Here is a 27,431-nt window from a genome sequence, read left to right as displayed (position 1 = left end):
AACCAAACATATTTTAATAGTGGGTAACATCAGTTAATAACATCCATGCATTGCATTTATGCAATACATAGAAATGAGTGGAAAAGGAAATGGATCTTGACACCCAAAAAGCATTTGCTTTGGTTACATATTTGAAATGCTAGTGACGTTATGAAAGAACAAGCAACCTAGTATTGGAGATATTCTGGAAGGACGGCTCCAACGTGAAACATGGCCAGGGTGCTCTTCTTTACCCTGGACAGGCTATAAACTTATGTATGGGGCCAATTAGAACTTTCCTCTGAAAGTGACTTTCATCTGAAAGATCCAGATGGCCCCCACTCTGCTGTTGTTTAGAAGAGCTGCAACTCTTCACCCAGGCCTTTGGTAAGGGAGAGTGAGACTCCTCGCTTCATTGCACTTGCCATCTTTTATCCTTAGTATTTATGTGATTGATATTATTGTAATTTCTTCATTTGTTGTGAGCCACCCAGAGTTGTTGAGAGTTGGGAGGCACAGAAGTTTAATTAATTAATTAATTAATAATTAATAATAATAATTAATAATAATAAATGCTAGTCAGTTATAGCTTCAAGCTGTATGGCATTGAGACACAGAGATGTGATTCCTTGTGGCTGGGTTATTCTGTTGGGAAAAATAATTACAGAGTTTGTCCTTAAGATAAGTGTAATATATATTTTATTGGACTAATTTTTACTTCTTTTACTTCTATGTTGTATTGGACTAATTTTCTTTCTTCAAATTGCCACTTTTACTGTTAATACACATGTAAGTTTAGTTAATCAGAGTGGAGAACTCATTCTACTGAAAGTTTAGCCTAAGTAAGTAGTAATGGAATAAAGTTAAGTTTACACTTTAGGTATCAGGCTTCATCTGATATTCACTTACTTAGATGCAACCCTCTTGATTGGATCTGTGCGGAATTGGATTGCATCGGTCTCCTCCTCTTCCTCATTTAGTGAGAAAGTTTGATGTCTCAGTTTGCAATAATGAGTCCCTAGGGCTGGGAGCAGTCCATCTTCCTATTCATATATACTATTAGCTATGCCAGCTACCTGAAATTGGAACTCTCCTGTAGATTTCACAGGCAACCTTATTGATGAACTCAACCTTAATTTTGTTGGTCAAATTTATTTTATTTATTTGTCAAATTTAGAAAGCCACCCAATTTCCAAAAGACTCTGGGTGCTGTACAACATTAAAAACAATAACAATAATAAACAAAGAAAAGAACAATGCACATCCAGAAGAGGAAACATTCAAGCTAACATCCTTATCTACTTCCTTGGCTTAAAGTCATTCCAGTTAAGTCCTCTAGATGATGGCTCAAGCACCTTGACAGGACTTGCACAGTCAAAGTACAACTCTGTACAGTTCCAAGTGACTTTACTAGCCAGATAGCTGGAATATTCCTCACAGCAGCCCTGCAGATGATGCTGCGGCTCATCCCTCCCAAGCAGGGAATGAATCACTCTAAACATAGCCACTGTGCAGCTATCTATGGATACTACAACTGTGGAGAAATAATTACCTTTTGCCACTCTTATCTTTACGATATAATCCTTAATATGGGTGCTTACTTGTGCTTGGTTGGATTTACTCTTCATCTTTCTCCAAAAGTACTCTAGGGATTTCTCCTGAGACCCCCAGTTTAAACCATGTCCCTTCTTGCTTGTAAAGGTTGCTCAGGAGGTGACATGTGGTTGTGTCCATGTGGTGACCAGAGCTCCCCAGAGAAAGGATCAGCACACATTAAGAGGCTGCATAGGAGCATTTGATCCACGCTCTCTATCACCTGCACATTCCAAGCCACAACTAAGTCATTGGCCAAACTGCCCAACAGATATCCAGGGTAGATCCCAAGCTCTCTTTGCACCTCCTTCCCCTGAGTCTTTTAGTTGTCTGGGACAGACAGACAGCTGTGCTAAGCGAAAATGCAATCAGTAGTAAAGGTCTGATAGTAATGTCCTCCACCACCAGATTATATTGCAACTGTCCAAAAACAAACCCAGTGTGTTTTGGGCCTTCAATGACTTGGGTGAGGTCCATGGTTGCCTGATCTGCCCCCAATTCTACATTACCTGGGGTCAAGTTGAAATCTCCAAGAACTAACAGGTTTGAGAATTCTATTGTTAATCCTGTGTTAGAGTCCAGCAGATCAGGCATGGACGTTGCTGTGCTGCAGGGATGGTGCTACAGCAGCAACAAACCCAACTGTTCCCTAGAGCCCAACTTCAGCCAAAGAGTTTCACATCTGGTTATCTGCAGGGTAGAGCCTCTAAAAATCATCGAAGCCTCTCATATGATAATAGCCACCCCCACCTCACCTTCCCTTGCTTTGAGGCTGGTGGCAAACATGAAATTCAGGTGGGCATAACTCTGTGAAGGAAAGTTCCCTTCTGGACTCACCCAGGTTTCAGTTATGTGTAGCAGGTTGGTTTACTCATCCATAATTAGATTGTGTATACTGCTATAAGGCATGTACTCTGAATAATTGCCTCATCCCATGTCCTAAGTGCTAGACTCAACCAAGCCATTAATTCTTCCACACACACTTACAAACTGTACATTTCAACCTACAACCATGGTTGAAGCTGTTGGGAACAGTTGGCTGCAAAATTACAGTGCCATGTTGTCATCACAGTCATCACAATATTAATGGGAATTAAAATTCATAAAGAATTATGTCTTGAGGACCAGGCAGCTTGAGTTTTTTGGTGTGTGTGTGCATGTGCGTGTGTGTGTGTGTAAAACAGCCAGGCAAGAATACACTTGTACTGAAAATATATATGCATGGAGGAACATTTTATCCTATTTGGTGTGGGTTGGGGATGATAAGCTTTTTGTTACTCCATGAACTACCATCCAGTAGTTGACTGAATGATGATTTCTGGGTTTGCCTAATAAACAACAGGAGAGATACAGAAACACTCCTAGTTGGATATTTTCAGTAATTCTGAGATCAGTAGCACCTTAAAACTTGTTGAAAGGATTGGGGAATAGGAAAGGTGCTTATGGAGGTATCTTACACTAAACAATGGTTGAGCATAATAGCCATGCACAATCAATGGTCATAAGTGGGTGTAACAACTGAGGAGGAGCTTTAAGGCTTAGCATAAATGCCTTTGCTTAGGTTTGTTTTACAAACTATTCGTTGTAAATGATTTACTCCTTGATTTCTCTCTTTTTAAAAAACATTATTTATCCATCTTTCCACAGAGGGCATTTGCTTTTTGCTTCCAACAAACATTAATTGAAATATACTCTTGGGCAACGTGGGATCCTTTTGTTGCAGAACAGTTATTTATAGCACACTGTTCATGCCAAGATGGTCATTGTGTTGCTTTTCCTCTCCTTAGCTAGAACAGCAAAGGCGGTCTGCATTTAAAAGAAGAAAACCAAAAGACAAGCTCAGCACTGCGTTGCTAGGTCATTTCTTCTGGGGGAAACTTGGCATCATTGCAAAACAAAACAAAACAAAACAAAACAAAAAACTGAAAGAAACTGATTCTCGTTCTACCTCTGCTGTCATGATGCATTATGATGGTCTATCCCAGTGATATTTTGTATTTTTGTTAGGAAAAGCTCCTCATTTCCTGCGGCTTCAAAACGTGGAGGTTAATGTTGGACAGAACGCGACATTCCAGTGCATTGCAGGAGGAAAGTGGTCTCAGCATGACAAATTGTGGCTACAGGTAAAAGGACAATGGAGCCTTTCTGTTCTTTAGAAGTTTCAAAGCGTAGATGGATCACCATATTTATCATCTATCAGCAAATAGATACTGTGAATCCTGTGGAGAATTTCCATGTATATATTCAGCAATTCCCTTTCTGTAAGAGAACATTTTAAAACACATAAAACAGGGTTTAAACGTGTGCCGTAAAAAATTATTCAGCTGAACATTCTTAGAGCCTTAAGCAGTTACATGCTTAATATTATAGGAAATATTTTATAAATGTGTGCATTTATCTACTATATTTCTACCCTACTTTCTTATTATATACCTTTATATTGCATAAATGAACCAAATGTTTCTTATGTTCCCAATGGAAAAATCAGAATTAGCAGAATTAGAGATCTGATTTCAGGGCTATGAAGAAAAAGAAAGGCACTAAAAGCCTGATCTTTCAAAAGAGTAGAATAAGATCAATGTGAGGAAATTTCAGGATGGCTTACCTTATTTCCACTTGAAGTCTTTTTAATTACTTAAAGATTTTATTTGCATGCATAATTTATTCCAGTCATACTACTTTATTAATCTACATTCATGGATCTGATCCTAATCATTTTCAATCACACCTTTTGTTAGAAATTGTAAAGTATCTCAGCTAAATCTCAGCTACTATTTTCTCAAGGATGGTTGTGGTTGTTACTACTACGACTACTTCTAGAATTGTTAGCTTTACGGTGAAGAACTGACTGTACTCTTTGTTCAGCTGAACAGATTGCCTCTGACAAGCATTCTCTAAACCCAGCACAAATACGTCCTGCCAATCATCTGAGTTATCTGTTTGTCCTTGAAAATAACAACCGATATACCTGTGTTTTTTTTTAATTCACAGCTAGCATATATGTTGAAAAAGAAATCAGAATAAATAAGGGTTTTCAAAAAAAAATTGAAGGCGGTTGTTATGATTCTTTCATCTGCCGTGAGGCAGTACAAGGCCACAGTACATGTTGAAACAAAATTCAGTGGAGTTTATCGCTGGATTGTGCATCCTACATACTTTTATTACATCCAAGTCAATGAGTTTTTGATCTCGGCCTAATATCTGCAGAAGGGAAGCCTGAGTCACTTTATACTGTCAGGAAGAAAATGAAATCATACATCTTACCCACTAGGTGACCTTTGAATCCCCATAAACTACACACATTTCAGAATTCTTACATTTGTACAAATCCAACCTTTTCTTATTTATAGCTTTTATAATGGAACAATGCTGTGCTGCAATCTGTTATCAGCCTGACTCAATCCACTGCAGGATGAAGGTCTCTTCACTGAAGGTTATGAACCGTAATCTACCAGGCTGGTCCAGTGTAGGCTGGTAGAAAGATGTTTTTTTGACTTCCCACTCTAAAGCTGATGGAGTGTGACTGGCCCAAAATCATCCAACCGGCTTCCTTCCCTAAGGAAGGACTACTCATGTAGTAGAGCAGGTAGTAAAATATGTGGTAACTACTGCTCTTGATCTAAAAGTGGAATTGAATTTTAGGAACAGACACTAAGTTTAAGTAATTCATTTGGGAAAACAAGTGTCATGTTTTTGTAAGAATTACAAAGATGGAAGCTAACATGAGTTAAGAATACTCTTTTCATGAGCATAAGATACTCACCTTGATCTTTCTGCCTCTGTTTGTGTGGCAGCAGTGGAATGGAAGAGACACAGCTTTAATGGTCACCAGAGTAGTCAACCATAGACGTTTTTCTGCTACAGTCAGTGTAGCTGATACATCCCAACGCAGTATCAGTAAATACCGATGTGTAATCCGTTCTGATGGTGGATCGGGAGTTTCAAACTATGCAGAATTAATAGTGAAAGGTAAGTGGCAATTAATTAAAAATGTGGATTTTGTGGTTTGTACCTGCCTCAAATAGAATGGTGTCTGAAGTACAAAATAATTTTTACCATAGACCAAAGAGTCTAAGTTCTGGTTATTTGAACATGCTAGTTCTATTTTTGTCCATGAATTCCAGTCACTTGACCTGAAGAGGAATAAAGCAGTAAAGATTATTATTATGATTATTTACAGCAATTATTAATTTAGTAAATATTAATAATGTATTATTAATTTTGCTAGCTTACTAAATGAAATCTTTATTGTAGGAAATTGGAATGTAGTCAAAAAATATTAGCTACTGAAACTTGAAAATTCTGTTTGTATTTTTAAAAACTTGGTGTGGTTTTAAAGACATAAACTGAAGTACTTTATGGGATATTGCTTATAATTTGATAACAAAAACTTCTGAGATATCCTGAAGACTAACACATATTGTACTCATAAAGATTTCATTGGTCATATTTTATGAAATATATTCCTGTGACAGATTTATTATATATCATACAGCTTTTCTATCTGCATAGCTACTCCTCCGGTAACTGTAATAATTCCTAAATCTATTGCAAAGTTAATTCCTGTTTTCAGAATTGCTGTCAGATTTCTACTGTCTGAGACAGTCACAAATGAGCTTGGAAGTTATGTTAAATGGTATTTTGGAATTTGAAGTGAATGTAGTGAAAAACTAGTTAGATTAAAATATACAAATTTCTTAAGAAACAGCAGATTCTGCTTATGGTGTAAAAAAATTGGAATCCCATCTTTGGCTTGGACTAGGAATCTCATCTTTTGGTCTGTTGGGGAGTGGGATATTGTAGCTGACTTTATCTTGCTTGGAAGGACAAGGCAGTATCCAATGTATCCTTAAATTCTAATTCCTAATTCCTTAAAATAAGATTTTTGACTGTAATTTCATTGTTATTCCATTGTTTTCAAGAACCTACAGCTATTCTTGGTTTTCAAAAGGGTGATTCTGTTCCCCCTCTCAATTTACCAACTCCAAATTTTGTTCAGCCATTTTTGACAACGATTTACCTCACGCCACAAAAAGTCTGTGCAAATAATTAGTTGCATTTTCATGTACATTTCTAGTGTTCATGTTTTCATTACTACACATCATTTTTCTAAGTTATTTTCCAGAATAAATTGTATTTTTAAGGTGTTCCATTCTCCAATATAGACATTTTAGTTGCAGACTGTGTCAAAATGTTGCAAAAATGTGTATTTTGGTTTGGTTACGCATTCCAAGTTTGCATATACATTTAGGAGATTATAAGCAAATAAAGGCTAATAACCCTACACATGCACTCAGGCACACTAAAAAGACTGAAATGGAAGCTATATAATTAGACCTATCACGTGATCACTTTTAAAGTGGGCACTGTGAGTTTATAAGTGCTCAAAACCACTCATGGAGCAAATATCAAGTGAGTAAAAGAAGAAATGCCAAGGTTTCTGAATAGCAAAAGAAACCCATAGCTGGATAAATAAAGCATTAAAAAAATTACAGTGGCTGTCATGTTGTAAATAAAACTGTAAACAGTGATGAGTGGCCAACAATAGACAAAACACTGATGGATTCAATGTTGGAAATAAAGAGATGGTGGGATAATAAAGGTAAGTTTTAGTTTGTCAAGACCTATTCTTTGTTTCTTTCCAGTTGATAAATTTATGACTGCTTCTTATGAGGTTAACTTAATGAAGTGCTGATGTCCGTTTGGAGTTATATGGATCAGTGCTTCTCAAAAGTTCTGCATAATTTTGGTCAGGATACTATCCAATTTGCAGCACTGTCCAGCAGCTAAAATGAAAGCAAATTTGAAAACATCATTCCAAAGTGCTGTTTATTGAATTGGATATGTTTGGATATGCATTTACATTCATCTGTACCGGAAACCTAGCTCAGCTGACTAGTTAATTGCTAAGCCTAGATGAAGACAAGCCTAAAACATGGGTTTGAATTCAGATATGTAGATGGAATGGAAGATGTGCCTTCTCTCTTGTCAGGCTGAGACAAAAATCTGATTTCAAATTCCATCCCAGAGGATGATCCTATCTGATTGAGGGAAAAAGTTATGCAGGATGAATGTAGATGGTTCATACGTTTCAGGAGGGAAAATACTAACAATACACCAAGAACTGAAGCCATCATAATTTCTTAGATTAGTGTTGCAAATCCATTAAACACATGTTAATTAGTTAATTGAGTTTTATTTTATTTAATGTGTTTATTACATTTGCATCATGTGCTAAAAATACTATTTCTGAAAGAAGTATGTGCTGCCAGATGAAAAACTGATAAGAAAAGCAAAACAATTTCTCAAAGTATTGCTCTATGACTTTATTGCTAAAAGACAATAAAGAATAAAGGAGCACCACATTGATTCAGTATCAGTGCTGGTGCACTAGTGTCTATTCCTCAGATTAGCTTAATACACATTGTTTCATCTTGTAACATTCATGTCCCATTATGAATGGAAGCCTGCTGTTGTAACATAAGATGGGCTGCCCTGAGCATTTTTCAAAGTATTTCAAGCTCAAAAGCAGAGCTGTGTTATGCTCCCAGAACACTCAAAGCAACAATAATTCCATGCTTCAATGGGTCAATGGGTCAATCTGTGAGGTTTCCAGCTCAGAATGTTTTGATAGGAGACATTTGCATACCTGTAAGGTAGAGAGATGTAGAGGAGGCAGAGAGACAGATAGAGACATGTGTATCCATATGTTAGAAAAGTCACATAATCTAAAACAGCCACAGGTTATATGCTTTTCACACTAGAATGAATTCAGTCAAATCTCTCTGATAAATATATGCATTTCATTAATAGTTGAAGCAACATAACATATGCAAATTAATTAATTTGAGCTATATTAATCTGTATAATTAGTAGATAAACTATGAATCCTTCATATACAGTATGAGAGAACAAAGAGGAAGATAAAAACAGCTATGCAGTTGACAAGATTCGATTAACTACACACACACACACGTTTCATACATACCTATTTATATTTTAGGAAAATGTATCATGGAACTAATGAAGTGAACTAGCACAATGAATGCGTTCATCTGTAAGGAGACACAATACTCTTCTAGTTTTTATTGTTATTTTTATTTTCCTTTGTGTATCGTTCTTTTGTTTTGATTGTTATGAGCTGCCCAAATTCACATCTGTGAGATGTGTGGCTATACAAGTTGAATAAATAAATAAAAATAAATATATAAATAAATACATGACCCAGACAATTATTGGAAAAGTCATATGAAAGATGATATAATTGTGAAATGTGTGTGTTATTGTGTAATGTCACTCAATCTGTTCTTACAAGTTGCAAAATAGCAAAGATAAGGATGAGAGTTTTTGTTTTAATTGAACTGTTCCTGGAATAGACACTTTAAAACCTTTACACTGTTACCCACTGAAGTTGCTCCAATAAAAATCTTTACTCTGTGCTTCATTGGCCATAAAAAATACATGGCACAGAAGATTGTTATGAACTCTGAGAAACTTCCTTGACCTAGCATTGATTTTGCAATAAGGCCATGTCCAATTCTCACTGCCAAGCTTGTTTTGCTTTGGGTCCATTGTCTTTGTTCCTTCTCTGTATGGTTCACCACAGGAATACTGAAATGAAGTCTTGAATGAGTAGAATCTTAACTTTGTTTCCATCATATTTAATGTTACATAAGAATGAAATAAAATCGGTAATGTAGGTGTTTAAATTCTGATAGTTTATGACTTAAGAGGAATGGTTGAGATAAAACAAATTGCAGGACAAATTCACGTCTGCTAATCCCAGCAATTCTGATAGTTGTTGTATTTTAATAACATTTCCTAAAATATATTCCTGTAAGGAATGTCTAAAATTTTATTTGAACCTGTTATTTCATTAGCTGAATTTGAAATAGTACATGTGTGCCCAAAATGAAGAGAAGTTGCTGGATGCATTAGATTTCATGGTTCCCCATGTTATCAGCTGGGATGGATTGAAATTTAGCTATTTTTACCAGCATGTTTCTCCATCCCATCTAAATAATGACAGTTTATTACAGCTATAGCACTGCATTGAGAAACATTCAGTAAGCAGAATATAGATGTATGACAAGTTGGCCATGGTTTTGATGTGCCATGTAATGAAGTGGCTCCATCCCACCTCTGTATGCTATATGGATGTAACCTCTGTGTGTGTGTGTGTGTGTATTTCTGTGTCAGCTGTGTACAAACTGTCCATAAATGCTAGATTATTCCCAATGTTATTCACATAGCTAAGAAAGGCACTTCTACTACTATCTGACAATAGGGGAGGGGGGAACTTGCATCATTTCCCCCTGCTCTGATTCTGTCATGATAAAGAAGTGGTTTAAACCAGAGCTGGCGCTGTCCTTGAATTAATAGAGGAAAGAGAGAGTTGTTAGGAGGAACAGATCATATTTTTAGCTCACTCATTCACATCAATTTTCATCATGCTATATTCTGAAGGATTAAGGAATGGCAATACATGGAAATAACCTGATTATTACTGATTATCAAATATCAGTATGGCTTCTTTGGGGGGGGGGTGAGTGAGTGAGTGAAAGGGGCAAACTTTTGAACTTGGAGTGAATTGCAGTTATGCATCCATTCCCCATGCTATTCATTCATTCATTCATTCATTCATTCATTCATTCACTCACTCACTCACTCACTCATTCATTATATTGTTATATTTATTCATTCATTCATATTCATAAATTCATAGATGATCAGTATTAATGAATAGGTAAAGACAAGGAGAATCATATCTAATGGTGGTAACCACTGTTCCTGTCAGTAGTCTCCTGTTCACATAATTTGAAGTAATACAAATGTTTCAGAAGAAAGGTGTTATATTCTGAAATCTGGAAAATGTATTTGCTTGATGATTATAAGGAGGAGAAGCTGGCTCCATTTCGGTTATGCCTTCTGAATAATGTATGCATTTCCTTCTTTTTCTTGAGAGTACAATGCTGTATTCTACTGGGACTGTTATTTTTTTAAAGAGAATCTTGTGATTTTTTTTTTTTAAATATCTTGTCTCCATTAACAGCGGCAATCAACATTTTTAGTTTTATTTTTAGTAGGATTAGACTTCTTGGGTAGAATCCAGTATAGTACACTGAAAAAGATTTGTTACTGTACACAGTAGCTACATCTGGCAGCCAGAAGCATTAGATAGTTCCCTTTGGTAGTATATATTCAATTTACATCACATTATCATTTAATTATGAGTTGCAAATGGGGACCAACCTAATTTCATTTAACATATCTATAGTGCAGGGAAGGGAGGCTCCATATTAATTGGTAAAGTTTAATATAAAACCAGCAAAACTAGAAGGATGTTTGTGGTGGGATGAGTCTTGTGGAACCCATCTATCCAAATAAAGCAAGCAAAGAAGGTGAATACATTTTCTTACAGATTTTGCACATTTCTTTTAAGAACATTGTTTGTAGGCCAATGTGATTAAAGAAAATGTAAAGGTTGGCTTGGGCAAGATAGGAAGAACAGAGATGGCTGCCTTAAGTTGTGTCTGATCATTAATCCATCTAGTTCATTCTTTTCTGCACTGAGTTGTACTAGATGTTTGTTCTTTATAAAATGGCTGAGACTGTTAACTGAACAACAGTAACTTAGTTTATTGAGAATAACAAAATATATAAACCTCTTTCAACTTTTATTCTGGTTTTCTGAGTAGAAACCTCACTCTCCAGTTAACTTCCTGCTTCTCTTCTTTCTCAGTTTTTGCTTTCAATTGTTGCTTATTCTCCTGTCTGCTGGCTAGGATCACCATTCACTACACTGGATCTTCAGAGTTTCAGATTAGCTCCTTTATTCCTAGACCTACCTGGAGATAACAATAATTGAATCTAGAATCTTTAACATAGAAAATAAATGTATTTTTATGGAATTATAGCCCAGTCCAATATAGAAGTCTGACTGAAAAATTTGAGAATTAAAACTGGAACCTGCTGTATGCAGATTATTGCCCGACCACTAAAGTATCATGGTCTCCAAAGAGAGAGTTGCTAAACAGACAATTTCTGGGAGATGTGTCATTGTTCTTGTGGGCTTTCTCAATAGAAATTGCATTGACTGATTTAATGGGCAAGACACGCATGACGAGTAAAGTTCAGCATTTCCGAAATGAGGCTTAAGTATTGATCCAAAAAAAGATGTGAGTCAATTGCACAGATATTTCAGACAAAACTAATTGCTCAGAGTTAAAATATCTAGCAGTTTTATCTTTGCTGAAAATGTTCAACAGTGCAAGTAGAATGGAGCTTGATTATATTCAATTGTAGTTTTTATTCCAACTGTGCTATTCACCCCAAGCCAATTTTCTCTTTCCCACTCCTTTAATTCTGCAAATGAGGTTATAAAGGCTTGTTAAAAGTGTAGAGCTATTTTTGTGGACTTCTTTTTGGGGGGAAGTTAATCTATTAGTTATAGCTGCCATTCATTAGTGTCATTGTTACTTTATTTTCTATTAAAGATCTTATTGTTGGTTTCTTGCTTTTTAAAACGTTCAATCAAAGCATTTCTCACACTGCATCACTTAAAATGCACAACTCCTAAGTTATACCTAATTAGAAGGATACACACACGCACATCCTCACACACACACACAAAACATAGCATGATTATTTTATTTAATTTATAACTGACATGCAACTTATTGGCACAATGAAGCCCTGAAATTAATTTTTGCAGTATCTGGAACCCTACAAGGTTCCACTGGAAAATTAAAGTTGCTACCTTTTTATGGTGAATGAAAATGTTAATGAAATAATGGCCAAGTGATATAGTGTAAGCCAGTTCACACATCTATGTATTTTCATTCCCATAAAACTATTTCCCTGCCTTTAAGTATTTGGTCATTTTTACTTTTCCTATGAAAGTTTGTGTTTGCCTAAATGTTTGTATGTATGTTTATGTGTTTGTGTATATATACATATACATATACATGTATATACACACACACATTCATACATGCACACACATACTAGTTCAACAAATTATGTTGATTTGGTCAAAAATAAAGAAATCGTATATAAATTTATAAACAACAGAAAAACATTTGCTGGAAATATTCATATGCTTTGGTTTGAGTTAATTCAGGATTGGAGTATTAATGGAGTCTGTGTAGCTCAGTGGCTAAGAACATGATTGTTTGGAAATCATAAATTGCTTAAAATCACTGGGATTCTATTCTAGTTAATTTATTTTGGAACTAAAATATGGATGATTCCCCTCCTTACTCTATTTTAAAAGTGGTTTTAAAATAGTCCCTCATAGCAGGCTTCAAGGAGTTGCTAGGTAGAGCTGGAAAAGCTCCCGCCTGAATCTACAGAAAGCTATTAACTATCATTCAATGGACCATTAAGCTAGATGGACCAGTGATGTAAATCAAGAAAGGCAGCTTCCTATGTTCCCTCTCTTGCCACATCTAAAATGTAACAAAGGAAAGACAGCTACTAACTTTGAGCCTGATTTTCTCTTCCTTTTTTCTACAGCTACATTTTCTATAGTTCATTTCCCGCACTTTTCACTAGGTTTTCTGCATATGACATGGATGAATACCTATTTTGATTAACGTTATAGGGGAAAATATAATAGAAGGAGAGAAATGTATAGTGCAAAAACAGAGTTTTAAGCCAGATATTCTTCATTTAGGTAGATTTACTGTAAAGTTATCAAAAATTGCTAGTAGGGGAGTATTCTCAGTTTTATGGTCTGAATGTTTCAAGCATGTTGGTTCCTCTTGAGTCTCTCTTTCTCTCCCCTTAAAGCTAAAGTTAGTTGTGGCGTAAGCATGGATCAAGGATTCAAACTGGAGATATAAGATTCAGAGTCAGTAAACTACTTATTCAAACTTCCAGTTCAAGCCTTAAGGGCAAACCAGTGCTTCTTTTAGGGCACAGTTATTGGGAAAGATAAAGGCTCCAAAATGTCTATCCTCTAGAGCAGGGTTCCTGAACCTTGACCACTTGAAGATGTGTGGAATTCAACTCCCAGAATTCTGGGAGCATGGCTGGCTGGGGAATTCTGGGAGTTGAAGTCCACATATCTTCAGGTGGCCAAGGTTCAGGAACCCTGATCTAAAGAACTTGGATAACCAATACAGAAAATATTGTACTTTGATTTTATAATACAAACATTTTCTTTTAATGAAGTCTCTCCTTTCCACTTGCTTTTCTGGGCTTGTAGGCTTGGAATTACACTGAAGAATGACTACATACTTGATCTTATGGGATAGTGTAGTTTTGCTGCCTTTGATCACTGAGATTTTTGGGGTGCTAAGAGAATTTGTGTAACTTACTGGCAAGCATGGTCCTTCCTGCGAAAGACCTCTGCTATCAAAAAGGTTGTGACAGCATTGTAGTTTGCTGGCAGTACTCTATGTTAGTTAGCTAAGAGAGGCAGCAGAAACAGATTGACCATGAAATGTAATGTCATAAAATAAACCACAGAAGAAGTGGCTTTTGTAACCTTGTCACCCTCACCCCTGTATTTGAAGCAGGAAAAGATCAGGCTGTCTCTTGCAAGTGTAAGTCTAGCAGCCATTCAGCCCTTTGTCAAGAGACTTACATTTGCCCCAATCATACAAAATTTAAAAGCATGATCTGCACTGAGTCTGTATTCAGAATGCTGAGAGCTGAGCTGAGCTCCCAGCTATATTAGCAGGACCACCTCAGATATGTAACTTCCCGTCAGCAAAGGAGAGAGCACAGTTAAAGTGTGTGGCTGGTCACATTACAGAAGTTGAAAGCTGAGAAAGGGAATGAAGCCCAATGTAATTAGTCTTGCCACCTTTGATAAGCAAAGAGTTTAATGAGGCATTAAACAGATTGGCTGGCTACTCATCTCAATGTCTGAGACCCTACACTATTACTTAACCCCTCCCCAAAGTTACAACAATGGCAACTATGTATGACAACCGTAAAAGCAGTTGAAAAGAGATCACATCTGTAAAACTATTTGAAAGGCTGCAGAATCTTTAAAAAGCTATAAAATATCTCAAAGCCTCCAAATCTGATTTCCTGGTTTGAAGGCCCTGAGTTTCAGTCTGCAGATTTGCTTCAGCTGGGTTATTTGGTTGAAGCTTCATCAAATCAAAACAGTTCTTCAGAGTTCTGCACAGCCCTAGCATATGCTACCAGTGGGTGTGCTTTTGCTATCAGACACATATGATAAAAATGCTGTGGTGAGCTTTTAGCAGTTCTTGAACCATTAAAAAGCCTTGTCAAATAAATTTCTTCTCAAAGAATGGCAAATCATTAAAAATGTACAACTGTTTAGTTCAACTTCGTGTGCCACAGTGACAAACCAAATTTGGGAAGTACACACAGTAGGATTGTAGGCCAGTAGTTCTCTTCCATTGTTGTTCCCCTGTAATGCTGGTGATTTTACCAGAAGACTGGTAAGAAAATGGGTAGAGGTTTGTATCTTGGATGCATGTTACATAGAACTTTATATTTCTATTTAATGGTTCAGTATATAATACAGAATTAAGAAAGCATTTAATCTAGTCATTATAGGGCTATACTTGGGTTATACTTTAAACAGATATATAAAGGAGTCTAAACAAATGCTCCTTAACCTGGATGGCCTCATTTTTGGCAGAACTGGACAAAACATTCCAAGTACAAGATAGAATGAACTTGTCCTTGGCAAACTCCAGTGAGATGACACTATTGAAAAGAGGTGTGAGTAATGGTCATCAACAGCCTGTACAAGCTGTCAACCCCTCACCCCCGCCCCATGGATAGAACTTTGATGCAGACCTATCTCGGAGGGTGCTGCATATTGGCTGGTGTTGAAGGGGTCCACCCACCATAATTTCTTTGGGATTCCCTGAATGATAGAAGGGACGTAGGGTCTTTTTTTGCATTCCTGTCTTCTTAAATATTCTTTTTATTGGTGTCTTATGTTACATGTTACAGTATTATTTCCTTATGTTGCCTTGGAATAAAGCCTTCAGTACTGATACTGGTCTGGTCATCATTTCTGAATCCTGCTAAACTGAAGACACAGCAATATAACCCCTTCCCCCAGTTTATATTTAAGTTATGCCGCCTGTGATCCAGAAAGTTCTATACTACCATCATGCCCAGTAAGGATCGATAGTCTTATCCACCATGCACTTGTTGAACTGGTGGGTATCATAGTCTCTCTCACGACAGTAAATTCCTCAATTTAAATATACATTGAATAAAGAAATGCTTCCTTTTATTGGTTCTGAATCTTCCTTTGTTGAATGTCAGTGAGTTTTGATACTGAGTTCTAAGCTTGTGTGAAAGAGTGAGAATAGTTTCTTTCCGACCATATTTTCCACCTGCTGCATAATTTTATGGATTTCTGTCATGCCTTCCCTTACCTGCCTTCATTCTAAGCTAAAAAGCCCCAGTGATGTAGGCTTTCTTTGTAGGGCTGGTCCTATCTCCATGCAGTCATTTTGGATATCATGTTCTGCACCTTTTACAATATATATGTTTACTTACTAGAAGTATATATATTTATATATATATTTACTTACCAGAAAATGTAATGGCCCTGTGACTGTTGTATATATATTTAAATCTTGCCTACACAGAGTATAATATTGCTGAATATTTCAGTGCTGATGCCTGAAATTTATGCTCCAAGGCAAAAGTTTCAGTTGTCAAGAAAGTAGAAGCAAGATATTAGTTTTGGACAAGTTTCCAGTCTGTACATGCAATAACTAAAAAGTGATGGGGGTGGGAGTGTCTGTGTCTCATCCACGACAGTCCCAATTTTCTGGCTCATCTGTAAATCTTTAAACACGTGTTGTTTAGTTCCACTAAATTTGGCTGAATGTATTGCATATCTCCTCAAAGCTGAGGACCAGAGGAATTTATACTGAGTGAGCAGCTTCATATAATATGTGAAGCTTGTAATAGGCACAGCTGACTGGGCACAGTTGACTCCTAACATAATTCCTTCAAATTGCATTATGGAAGCTCAGGAGATCTGTGTGGTCAGATTCCTGAGCAAGTACTATTTCCCCTTTGTGGTTAAAAGGCTTAGGAGAAGGCAGCTTGAGCGTTGTGTTCTTTTGAATTCAAAGGCTGTGGCTGTGGGGAATGAGAAGAAAAGACCACTCCAGGATCATGGAGAATAAATTTTCCAGGATTTAGAAGAGAATCAATTGTTTGCTGATTTATAGGTGCACTAAGTAAAACTGGTTGAGTGTGTATTTTATTTTAGATATGCTCAAAACTTTGCTAGATTTATTTCACAGCTGCTTTCCCAGAGGCTTAGTTTCCATTATGGACAACAATACCCTTTCTTCCTTGGTTTACACTTACTCTTTGAATCTAGTCCTTTTTCTCTTAACCCAACACCCCTCCATGTTTCTCTTTGCTGTTATATGTCTTAATAAACTAAATGCTATTTCGAACATGCATTTTTGGTAACAGTTTGTGCCAGGATTGTAATCTGGTAACGTGCCCCAGAAGGCATAAACCTTTGCAGATTATTAATATTCCAATTCCATGCTGCAGTGTTTTTTTTAAAAAAAACTTTTAATAGTTACAAAAATTCCATCCAATATGAACATTCACAACTTAACAACCAAACCAATAAAAAAGCTATTTACAACTAAACCAAACCCAAACTCCACAACCATGGATATTTAAAACAACACACTGTAGTATGTATCGGTGTGTGCACAACCATAATATTAAACAGGAACTGCCAACATTAATGAGAATAAGGTGGATAAACATACTCCCCAGCAACCCTCAGTCCAATAAAAAAGTTTTCAACCCCCTTTTGAAAGCCATCAGATTTTCATAAAGATGACAAGAAAGAAGAAAGACTAATTCCAGAGTCATGGGATCAGGTGTTTGAAGACCCAGAACCTAAAGAGAGCAGTCCTGGAATGGAGTGGCGGGTATGCTGTCTCCGGACAGAACATCAGGGCATGATGGTGTCCAAAGTGGAGAAAAGAGAGCCAGTTTGGTCTAGAGGTTAAGGCAACAGGCTAGAAAGCTGGAGACTATGAGTTCTAGTCCCGCCTTAGGCATGAAAGCTGGCTGGTGACTTTGGGCCAGTCACTCTGTCTCAGCCCAACTCACCTCAGAGGGATGTAGTTGTTGTTGTGGGGGAAATAGGAGGAGGAAGGAACATTAGATATATTTGCTGCCTTGAGTTATTTATAAAAATAATAAAGGCACGATAATTTTTTTTAAAAAAATCTGAAAAAGAATGTATTTAAGTCCACTTCATTTCTAACTAGTTTATGCATGAAACTCCAGGAGCATAAGGCTACAGTGTGCAAAAGCCCAAAGACTCAGAGTGGGGTTTTCTTCTTTCCTTCCTTTTAAAGAGCATTCCTTTCTGCCCTGAGGCAAAAGTATATCAAATTCAGATAAGCCCACCTGGGAAAAATGTGGAAGAAACGAAATAATCAAGACTAATAAAAAGATGGCCATAAAGAGTCAAATGGGGGGAAGGATCAGACCAGGTGACTGGGTTAGGTTAACAGATTTTCTTCTGGCCTGATCAAAAAAGATAGTTGGCCCTGGAAAGGTTTTCTAGGTTTCTTCTTTAGATTAGCAAAAGAGATTCCAGGAAAGGGCCTGTGTCATGGCCTCAAAGCCAGGCTTCAATACGCGTATGGATCAGGTCCCACCAGGCGCCATGCCAGAGATCCAGCAGTCACTGAATCAAGCACTGATGCCTTCTCAGGTCCCTCTTCAGCCGGCACTGATCCCTCTTTAGCCAATACGGGTGCCAAGAAGCAGGGCCTCCCCCACACCCTCAGCCTAACAACCCTGAGCCCCAACAAAGTAAGCACCTTGTGAGCAAGTAGCAAGACTTCTGTCACCTCTCCCACCCATCTGCTGCCGTTTCTCCAGCCAAGCCCTCCTGACACCTTCACAAGCCTCACTGCAAATGCTCCGCTCCAACCACCAGTATCAGTACCTTCCTTGTGCCTCCCCTGGTCCCCCCCCCCGGACATTTTTTACCAAACCCCTTCCGCAGTGTGTGCATTCGCTCCCTGGCACCTCTGCAAACCTTGCCCCAAACCACCTGCATCACACCCACATCTTGCCTGTCAGTTTGCATCGACATTTACCCTGTTCACTGAAGCCAAGACACGAAAGCCTATGAATCATTGAAAACCATGTGCCCATTGCTTTGACTAACAAAACAAATGGTCCAGGAAACATTCATGGTTCTGTCATTGTTTTACCGAGACTCAGCAATCAGCAGTTGTATTGTATGCCATCCAGAATCATGTATGTGAGATGGGCGACTATATAAATTTAATACATACATACAGTACATACATACATACACGCAGATCAGAAGACTTGAGGGACTGTTTGCCACTCTTAGTTACCAAGCTGCCTAATGTCAGCCTTGTGTCCTTTCCTATAATTTCTCTTCCCTATCATTATTACAATTACTGTATAGAAGCAGTCATTGAAGGAATATTCTTCAGAATGGAGTCCTTTACCTGCCTACTGGACTTTTTCTTGTACATGAAGGTATTAGTATTTACTATAGAAGGGAACTGTTTCACACAGTCAGTATTTTTGACCAACTTGTTCTATTTAGCTCACTGTTAATGGTATACAAACATGAAATCGAGTTGGGGACATATTTTAGAGCAGGGAGAAGGGGGACAAATCAAGTAACCCCTTGCTTTGGCCACTTTGGGGAAAGGTAAGGGTTGATCAAAACCATTCCTTCAGCTCTGTGTCCACTGATTACCTCTTTATTCTTTTATAGTCAACCATATCATCACAATGGAGAATGTGAAGATGAACCAGGATTTCCTGATAAAGCCTGAGCTGTTATTGACAAACACAAATAATCCCCAGAAGTGCTGCCTTTGCTCAGAAAGCACTGCATTGTTTTTAAACTAAGATCAGAAAGAGGAAGGTGAGTTTAGGGAGGCAAGAATAAGTGGGTTAATCCAGAGATGTACAATATGTAGGCTACCCACTTGTGATTCTGGATGCTACTTGGAACAGCAAACTCACATTATTTTTGTGAGGCTCTGAAAAGAAAGTTTGGATATTTGAAGAAGAGCGTTCCTCTTATTACCTATACACAGTGAAGTATTAGACACTGAGAATAAAAAAGAAGCAAGTTTATTTTTAAAGAGATGGAATATTCCTGTTATATAAACCATCCCAATCTTGTTTTTTCTCATTGAGGTTATAAAAGCGATCATTTTCAAAATCTTGTTTCCATAGTTGGGCTTTTGAATATATAGAAGTGTAAACCATATATCAGGATGGACTGTCCATCTTATGTGGTAAGCAAGAAGTGTTTTATGTTTACATCACAGTAGAGATATATTGAAAAGTTGAGTCAGTTGTGCCTTCTCACCACATGCCCAATATATAAGATTAATACAGGTTGAGTCTAATAGCCAAAAATATATAAGATCATATGAAGAGATGACTTTCAGGTAGGAATTTCATTAAGAACTATAGTTCTTTTGGGAAAGAAAACGTCTGTGTACATCATGTGGAGAAATGTCAGCCAGGCTGGGTTAAATTAACTTAATTGAAGGTAGTTTTCTCCTGTGGTTCATCAGTTTTCTGTATTTTTATCTCTCATAGTTAAAAGCAAGAAGATTCTAAACTGCCTCTAAACTCAGTATATCACTTTTGACCAATTAGCATTTCACTCAAGATTTTCAGACTTAATTGCAAGTTTACTTAATCAACAAATGCTGCCCCATTTGTTATAGAAAGCCTTAGGGGAAGCTGTTTCATTTTGGTAAAAATTAGATCCCATGTTTTTAATAAGGTCAGTGTGAATATTATAATAGTGTATTTTAATACAAGACACTTTCCTATTAACTGATAAAGGAAAGCACTAAACACCTCATTAAAATTATATTAACTTCATGAAACATTTTGGTAGCAGTAGTGGGGAGGAGAGGGAAACTATTTAAGATATAAATTTAATAATATGGACATCTGTCCTCCTTAGTTTTCCATCCTTCACGTGTGAAATAAGCATACAATACAAGAACTTGAGCAGTAATAAAAATAAGTTGTGGTCTTTTGAACCTTTTTCAGTTACTTGATTGCATAATTGATTGTATAATTTGTTTCAAGATTTTATTATCTTGTATATATTTGTAGCTTTATACTAAAGAAAATATTTGGAAAGCAGTTGCTTGATTTGTTAATGTAGAGGTCTAAGAGTATCAAATACTTATTGTACTCAAGGAACCTTTACAGTAATAACTGTTTTGTGTCCTAAAATGAATTTGTTTGCTAGCGGGCAACTCTTTAGATAGAAATTCATCAAAACTGTATACAGGTATGAACTCTCTTTCATAGGTCTGGGACTTCCATGGCAGGCAGATTAGAAACAACCATCCTTATACTAGTTGAAACATGGAGACAAGTTTAATGATCATGAAAGCCTTAAATGTTTCTTCAGACTGACATGTACAATTGGATGATTAATATATTACAAAAAATACTGAACCTCTGTGGGTATCTTGCATGAAAAATTTATAGAAAAATTTAAGAATTTCTTCCACCTGCCCTCAAAAGTGTAATAGTGGAGAGGCACTTTCCGTATCACTCTAATTTTTAAGAAAGTAAATATTTAAATATTCTTTGTGCTGCTTGACTGATGGGATTTCATAGATGCATGGATGGGAAAACATATAGAAACCCATCATTTGTGCCTCTAATTTAATTCTTCATTGATGACATGATATTATCTATGCATTGTTTGAGTACAGATATTGTAAAGATGTGGGCAATAAAACTTAAAGCTGAAGAGTATCCTCCATGATGTTTCATTATTTTTCCATGAATTGACTCTGTTCTGCCTTCCTCCAGGTTTAACATAGACAATGTCTAAAACTCATTCCAGAGTTAATGTGTTCATAGTGTACTATAGGCCTTGGCTCCAGCTGTTTAGATGTAGTGCTGCTGAAAAATTACCCATAAAAAAAGTACACAGATTGCATCAGTATTTCTTTTTGCACTGTGCTTTATCAATGCAGAAGAGCTTACGCACAACCTGGAAAAGGGAAAAAATGGGAAAGGGATGTAAATAAATAGCACAGTGATTCTCAAACTGTGTCTCTGGACTACCAGTACTCTATGGAGGTTCATGAGGTGGTCCACCAGAGCCTCCCCACTTACATTATTATTCAGTGGCCAGATCCTGTTTACATGTTCAGTTTGCCTCCCTATGTTTACCACCAGTCAGCTGGCCAGACTGTGATTCTACAAATGCTGTGGTATGATGAAGATGAAGTTAAAGTATGAATAGGATATGCATCAATGAATATCTTAAGATGAAATTTCACTGGGCTGGAGATCCACAAATCCCTAGTCCCTTAGTACTCAGAGATTTTGACTGAAATTAAGAGTTGTTATTATGATATGGGATATATAAAATAATTCAAGTAGTAGGTATTTGTTCTGGATTAATTGTTAATGGTTAACTGATTTTGTAGTTTGCTGAAAAATTAACCACAATTTGACCACAAAGATTAGTTTAAAGAGGCTTTGAAAAATTGAGGGAAGAATACACACATTCCATAATCAAACTTATTTGAAGAAAAAAATGTAGTCTAGTGCTGTTATAGGGAGGGAAACATAGATAAATATAGGAGTGAGTGTTTGTTTGATTGATTGTTTCCCACATTTTCTGAATATGCATTTAATGGCCACAGCTGCAGGGTTAAGAAACACTAGAATATAATGTCTGTGCACAATACTCTGTATAAGGTTCAGTAGCTAGGAAGAAGAGGAGGATAGCAAAAAGCTAACATATCAGTACTGTTTGTAAAATTTGGAATTCCCAAATCTCTCTGGAAAGTTGGATATTGAGAATTCTGTTAGCATTTCTTCTTCCGCAAGGGTTCTTGCAAAGCATTTGCACAAACATTACCAGTAATGCTTCAGCAGATATACAGATAGATTGTGAGATTCTATATGCTTTTCTGTAACAGTAGAATAGGTTTCATTATATTTAATTTTCTGGGCTGTTGCAACATTTCTGAGGAAATCACCTATCTGTGATAACAAAAAGGCAAGGTATTACGTTTCTGTACAACGAAACAAGTACTAAGTTAACTGTGGACTAATGAACTATTGCTTTTGAATTACTGTCCCTTGCTCACATACCTTTTAGCTTCCTGATCTGAGCTAGAGACATATACGGTATAATACAGTCTCTCTTTTTTTTTTTTTGCAGGGGAGGGGGTAAGGGAATTACTAACTTGTTTGATATTTAGCAGTTGTTACATCAGAACATTTATTTGAAGTCAGTTAAGAACTTTGGAAAGATTGGCATCAGCCGATGATGATGATGATGATGATGATGATGATGAAATACATAGATTACAACATTATATTTAAGTATCCTGGAGCCTTGAGAAGGACCTGATAGTCAAAAGTACCAAATCCAATCAGAACTATCTGGTAGACTGTGTGTAAATAAATAAATAAAATAAAATAAAATAAATAATAATGCCTCGAGACAGCGGAATAGAAGAGAAACAACTGGAGAAAATCACAAAATACAAAGACCTGCAAATAGAAATAGAACGACTGTGGCAAAAGAAAGCAAAGATAATAGCAATAGTAATAGGTGCCTTGGGTGCAATCCCAAAACATCTGGAATACCACTTGAGGACCATTGGCATTAACAAAATCACCATCAGTCAATTACAAAAGACAGCTTTATTTGAAACAGTTTACATCCCGCATCGATACCTTTAACATTATCAAACAACATCTGCCTATTCCAAATCTTTGGGAACAACTCAATAGGTGGATAAAAATGCCAAATCCGATCTAGACATCTGGCTGATTGTGCAACCAACAGTAATCATTTAAAACAAGCAGTGGGTAAATCTTAGTGATGTTTCTGGTTTGACAATGGCCAGAAGTTTAGATTCTTGAAAGCCATATTTGTTTTTCAAAAACAGATAAAAGAGATACATGGTCTCAGTGGAATTTCATTTTATTCTTAAAAATAGATGGAGCCTTGAGAATGCTTCTAGGCTTGACATTGTTTCTGGATCTCTAGTAGCAGCACTGCCAAGAGTACCTATTGCTAATATTTCAGCTTCTAGGAGATAAGAGACTTCTTCAAAATAGTAACTCATGCTCTTGATTTTTAGGGAGTGACTCATGCAGTACTCTGTTGGTGGGGCCCTGGGACCCACTTTGAAAGCAGTGATGCAAAATATTCATTAATAGGTTTGAATTAGCATACATATATTTGTGTATCATCTATTTTGAAAGATCTTTACTGGCTGCCAGTACCTTCCTAAGTTTAATTCAAAATGTTGTTTTTGGTCTTTAAAGTGCTGTTTATGACCTTACTATCGCAGTGATTTTTTCCTCCCATATTAAGGTGTAAAGCAAGACTTTGGTTCAGATTGTAGCTGAAGCTGGCCTTTTCCACTGTGACCTCGTGGTTCAGAATGGCATCTCATGGAAAGGTTGCATGGCATTTTCAGAGGAATGTCAAATTCTTCCTTCCCTGAAAAAGTTTGAGTTGCTCAGTTGCTTAATGTTGCCACTACTAGCTTTTGTATGATGATTCTTAGTTGAATTGGCATTACATATGATTACCAAATATTTTTAATAAATAAATGACGCTACAGGTGGAATATATTTGAATCTACTTTAATATAGTATCACTTTTTTTGCACATTATGTAGCAGGTAGGAAAGCCAGAACATGAAGAATGGAAGAAGAAGGGTTTCACACATTTTATTCTGTCAGCTTACTATTTATTGCATGCAAAACTGTAGTTGCCCTCAGTAATGTTCACATCACAAGCAGGGATATTAATAAATCACTACATTCCTGGTTTAATCAGATTGGAGACAGAATATTAATTATTCTGAGTATGACTAAAATTTCAAAATGTTTAAATTCTATTTTGAAAAGCCTTTTAGGGAGCTTAAACCATGCAGTGAAGACTGTATCCTTAACTGGGTTTGAAAGCCCTCAGATCACTGTTAAATCATCTGAATGTAGCCAGCAAAGCCAGTGACACCATCATGCAGAATAGTCAAAATGCAGGAAATGAAGGAAGCCAATTAAAAATGTTACCTTAATGATACTGTATAGTGTGTGTAATATGTTGTACCAAATAAAATCTAAGGAGTGTTAGGTTTTCAGGAGCTGGCTGTTGGATTTCTAATTGTCAAAAGCAGCTTCTGCTACAAAGCATTGCACTGCATTATTATTTTCACTTGTTCACTTGTGACCTGCAGATTGGATTCACACACAAAATACTTATGTAGGTCAGTGAAAAAATCTATCAGCTGCATTCACACAGTATGCTAGGTTTTATTAGTTTAAATCTTCGTTTGCTCTGGTGTTGCTAAGCATGTTGTGGAGACCAGCCTCTGGTTAGTTTATGATACAATATATTGTGCAAATCCTGGAATGGGTTAATTCGGTAAACAGATGAAAGGTGTTCTATGAAACTTCCGGTGCAAAACTGAAGTCAATGGAGGTTATAGGTAACTAGGTATGGTACTGTAGTCTTTTTTTTTAATATAATTTTTATTAATAATTTAATTACAATAATAAAAACTAATACAAACTAATACTAAACTTACAAAAAGAGAAGAGCATGGAAAGAAAGAAGAAAAAGTGCAAGAAAAAAGAAAAAGAAAGAAGAAAAAGAGAAGAAAGAATAAAGAAAAAGAAAAGAAATATATAAGAAGTGACTTCTCACCTTCATCACAAGTATAAACAGATTTAATAATTCTTCACCCCCTATAAGGTTAAACAGATATTTCTTCATACCATATCCCATCCTTGATCTATAAGCAAATCCATAAAACATCAACTTTTCAATCCTGGTGTCAGCAAAAAGTCCATAAAGAGTTCCCAGAATATTGCAAAAAATGTCTTATTTTAACCTTGATCAAATAAATCAACTTTATAGTCCTTCCTTTTACTTCTAACAGTTTTAATCTTTAATTCAATCAAATGTTGTGGATTTGATTTCTCTTCAATTCTTCTTTATCCCATTGCACAGATTTCTTCAAGGCTTTAACAAGGCTCTTTTGTAGCTCCAACTAGAAAACATCTTCCAGGTCATTCTCTTGGTTTATCATTTGCATTTCCCTTTTAATTTTTAAAACTTCAGCCAATTTCTTTTGTATATCCAGTAAAGTGTCCTTTGGCCTGTGATTTGTAGTTCCACTTTCTGTACTTTCTCTGTCTTATCAGATAAAATTTGTTCCACATCTACTATTCCTTTATTAGCATCTTTCAGACATAGTCTATCCATAGAAGCAGACATCATTACTGACAGTGTTGATGTTGCTGTTACTAATATCTGGCTCCATTCTTCAAAGATCTCCTTTAATATTTCTGATTTTATAATGCTTTGTATCATTCTGTAAGTCCCAGTATTAATTGACATCAAGCTTGTATTTTTTTTTTCTTCTTTAGTTCCTTCTAATTCCAATTTCTAAAAATCATCACTTATCTTTTATTATGACTTGCAATTCCCAGGCTAGAGACCAACATAAGTCTGTTTCCCATAAGAAGTTGTTTATTTTTTATAGTAATTCCAAAATCTTACAGTAAAAGTCAATATTCCAAATTTATCTGGACCCTTAATCCATTTATAACTTTCTTAGATCAAAATCTTATTTAGCTTTTGCTGTTTATTTCAAATTGTTTAAGTTACTAAGCTTGTAATTAATTTTTCTTTTGTTCAGAGTTGAAGATAAACGCACCCAATGAAGACTTTTCAATCCTGTCATTCCAAAGGTCTCTAATAGCTTTAGAATAGTTAACAGGCAATTTCTGAAAGTGATTAGCAAGTGAGGTTAGCAACCTTAGTGTCCTTTAAAAGGCTCCACCGCGGTTGGAAGCAAGATGGCTGATCCTGTTGTCTCTCAGTGCTTAAACCCATGGAAAATCACTGTCCTGTAGTCTTCTCATAAGGAGCAGCCATCTGGAGCACATGTGGGCAATCTCCCATCCTCTCCTTATCTGGAGAGGTACCAAGGGACCAGTCTATTCACCATTTCCTTGGTCTTTGCACAGTTGCCGGCTTCACTTTTGCAGAGCTGTCTTCAGTTTGCCATACCTCCCTCAGAAGCCTCAGTATGGTACTATAATCTTAAGGTGTTTTTGAACCCCTCCTGTTGTTACACATTTATGTATTTATTAAATATTTTGACATCTTATTTTCCAACTGCAAAGGGGGAACCAGAGCTGCCAACAAAGCATAAAGAGACATAATAAAAATGATAAAACATTCAAATATACTATTAAATCCCAGAAACATTGGGTCCAGTCAAAATTGAAATCATGATTGAGCAAATAAATAGTGCCCAAAGGAGCCAGTGCCAGAGAAGCCTCCATGAAGAAGACATTACTGAAACAGGATACCTTAACTGAAAAGATGTATATGGGAATGCTTCCTAACTTACTTCCAACTTTATTTCCACTGGAAAATAGCCTCAGAATAAGTTTCCAAACTCCAGGAAGGTTGGAGCTAATGACCAGACAAGACAAGAATGAAAGAAATAAAAGTGGAGCAAGTGGTCAAATAGCAGGAAAAAGTAATGTAATGATGGGAATGTATAAGGAGTGTTGTTTCAGGAATGAGTAGGCTGACATTAAGTGCAAATGCTGTGGGAGCTGCCCCTGAAGGCTGTGTAGCAATATTTAAAGAATATATATATATAAATTCTGAACGAGCTTAATGGATTTTAACTAATGTGGGAACAATTCCCATGTGAGAGTTAGAGTACTTGAAAATAAATGTGTGATTTTGGCTTATTGTTATTACCTGGCTTACAGTATACCCAGTGGGGAGAGGAATTTATTATAACATCTTT

At 36.5% G+C, this 27,431-nt stretch overlaps 1 protein-coding gene across 1 annotated transcript in view; it reads left to right on the top strand.

Moving 5' to 3' along the window:
• PTPRT (protein tyrosine phosphatase receptor type T) overlaps positions 1-27,431 on the top strand; it is a 678,601-nt gene that overhangs the window by 274,665 nt on the left and 376,505 nt on the right. The window contains exons 5-6 of the mRNA XM_088154570.1: positions 3,580-3,695; positions 5,367-5,541. Coding sequence (XP_088010696.1) covers positions 3,580-3,695; positions 5,367-5,541 — 291 coding nt within the window. The remainder of the gene's footprint in view (positions 1-3,579; positions 3,696-5,366; positions 5,542-27,431) is intronic.

Source organism: Python bivittatus, unplaced genomic scaffold (assembly GCF_059951505.1).
Source record: "Python bivittatus isolate LINGU-HERP-01145 unplaced genomic scaffold, Pbiv_v1 ctg000700_np1212, whole genome shotgun sequence".
In the NCBI taxonomy this organism is placed as follows: Eukaryota; Metazoa; Chordata; class Lepidosauria; order Squamata; family Pythonidae; genus Python; species Python bivittatus.
The sequence above is the reverse complement of the archived record's forward strand: the minus strand, read 5'-3'. Positions and strand labels throughout refer to the sequence as shown.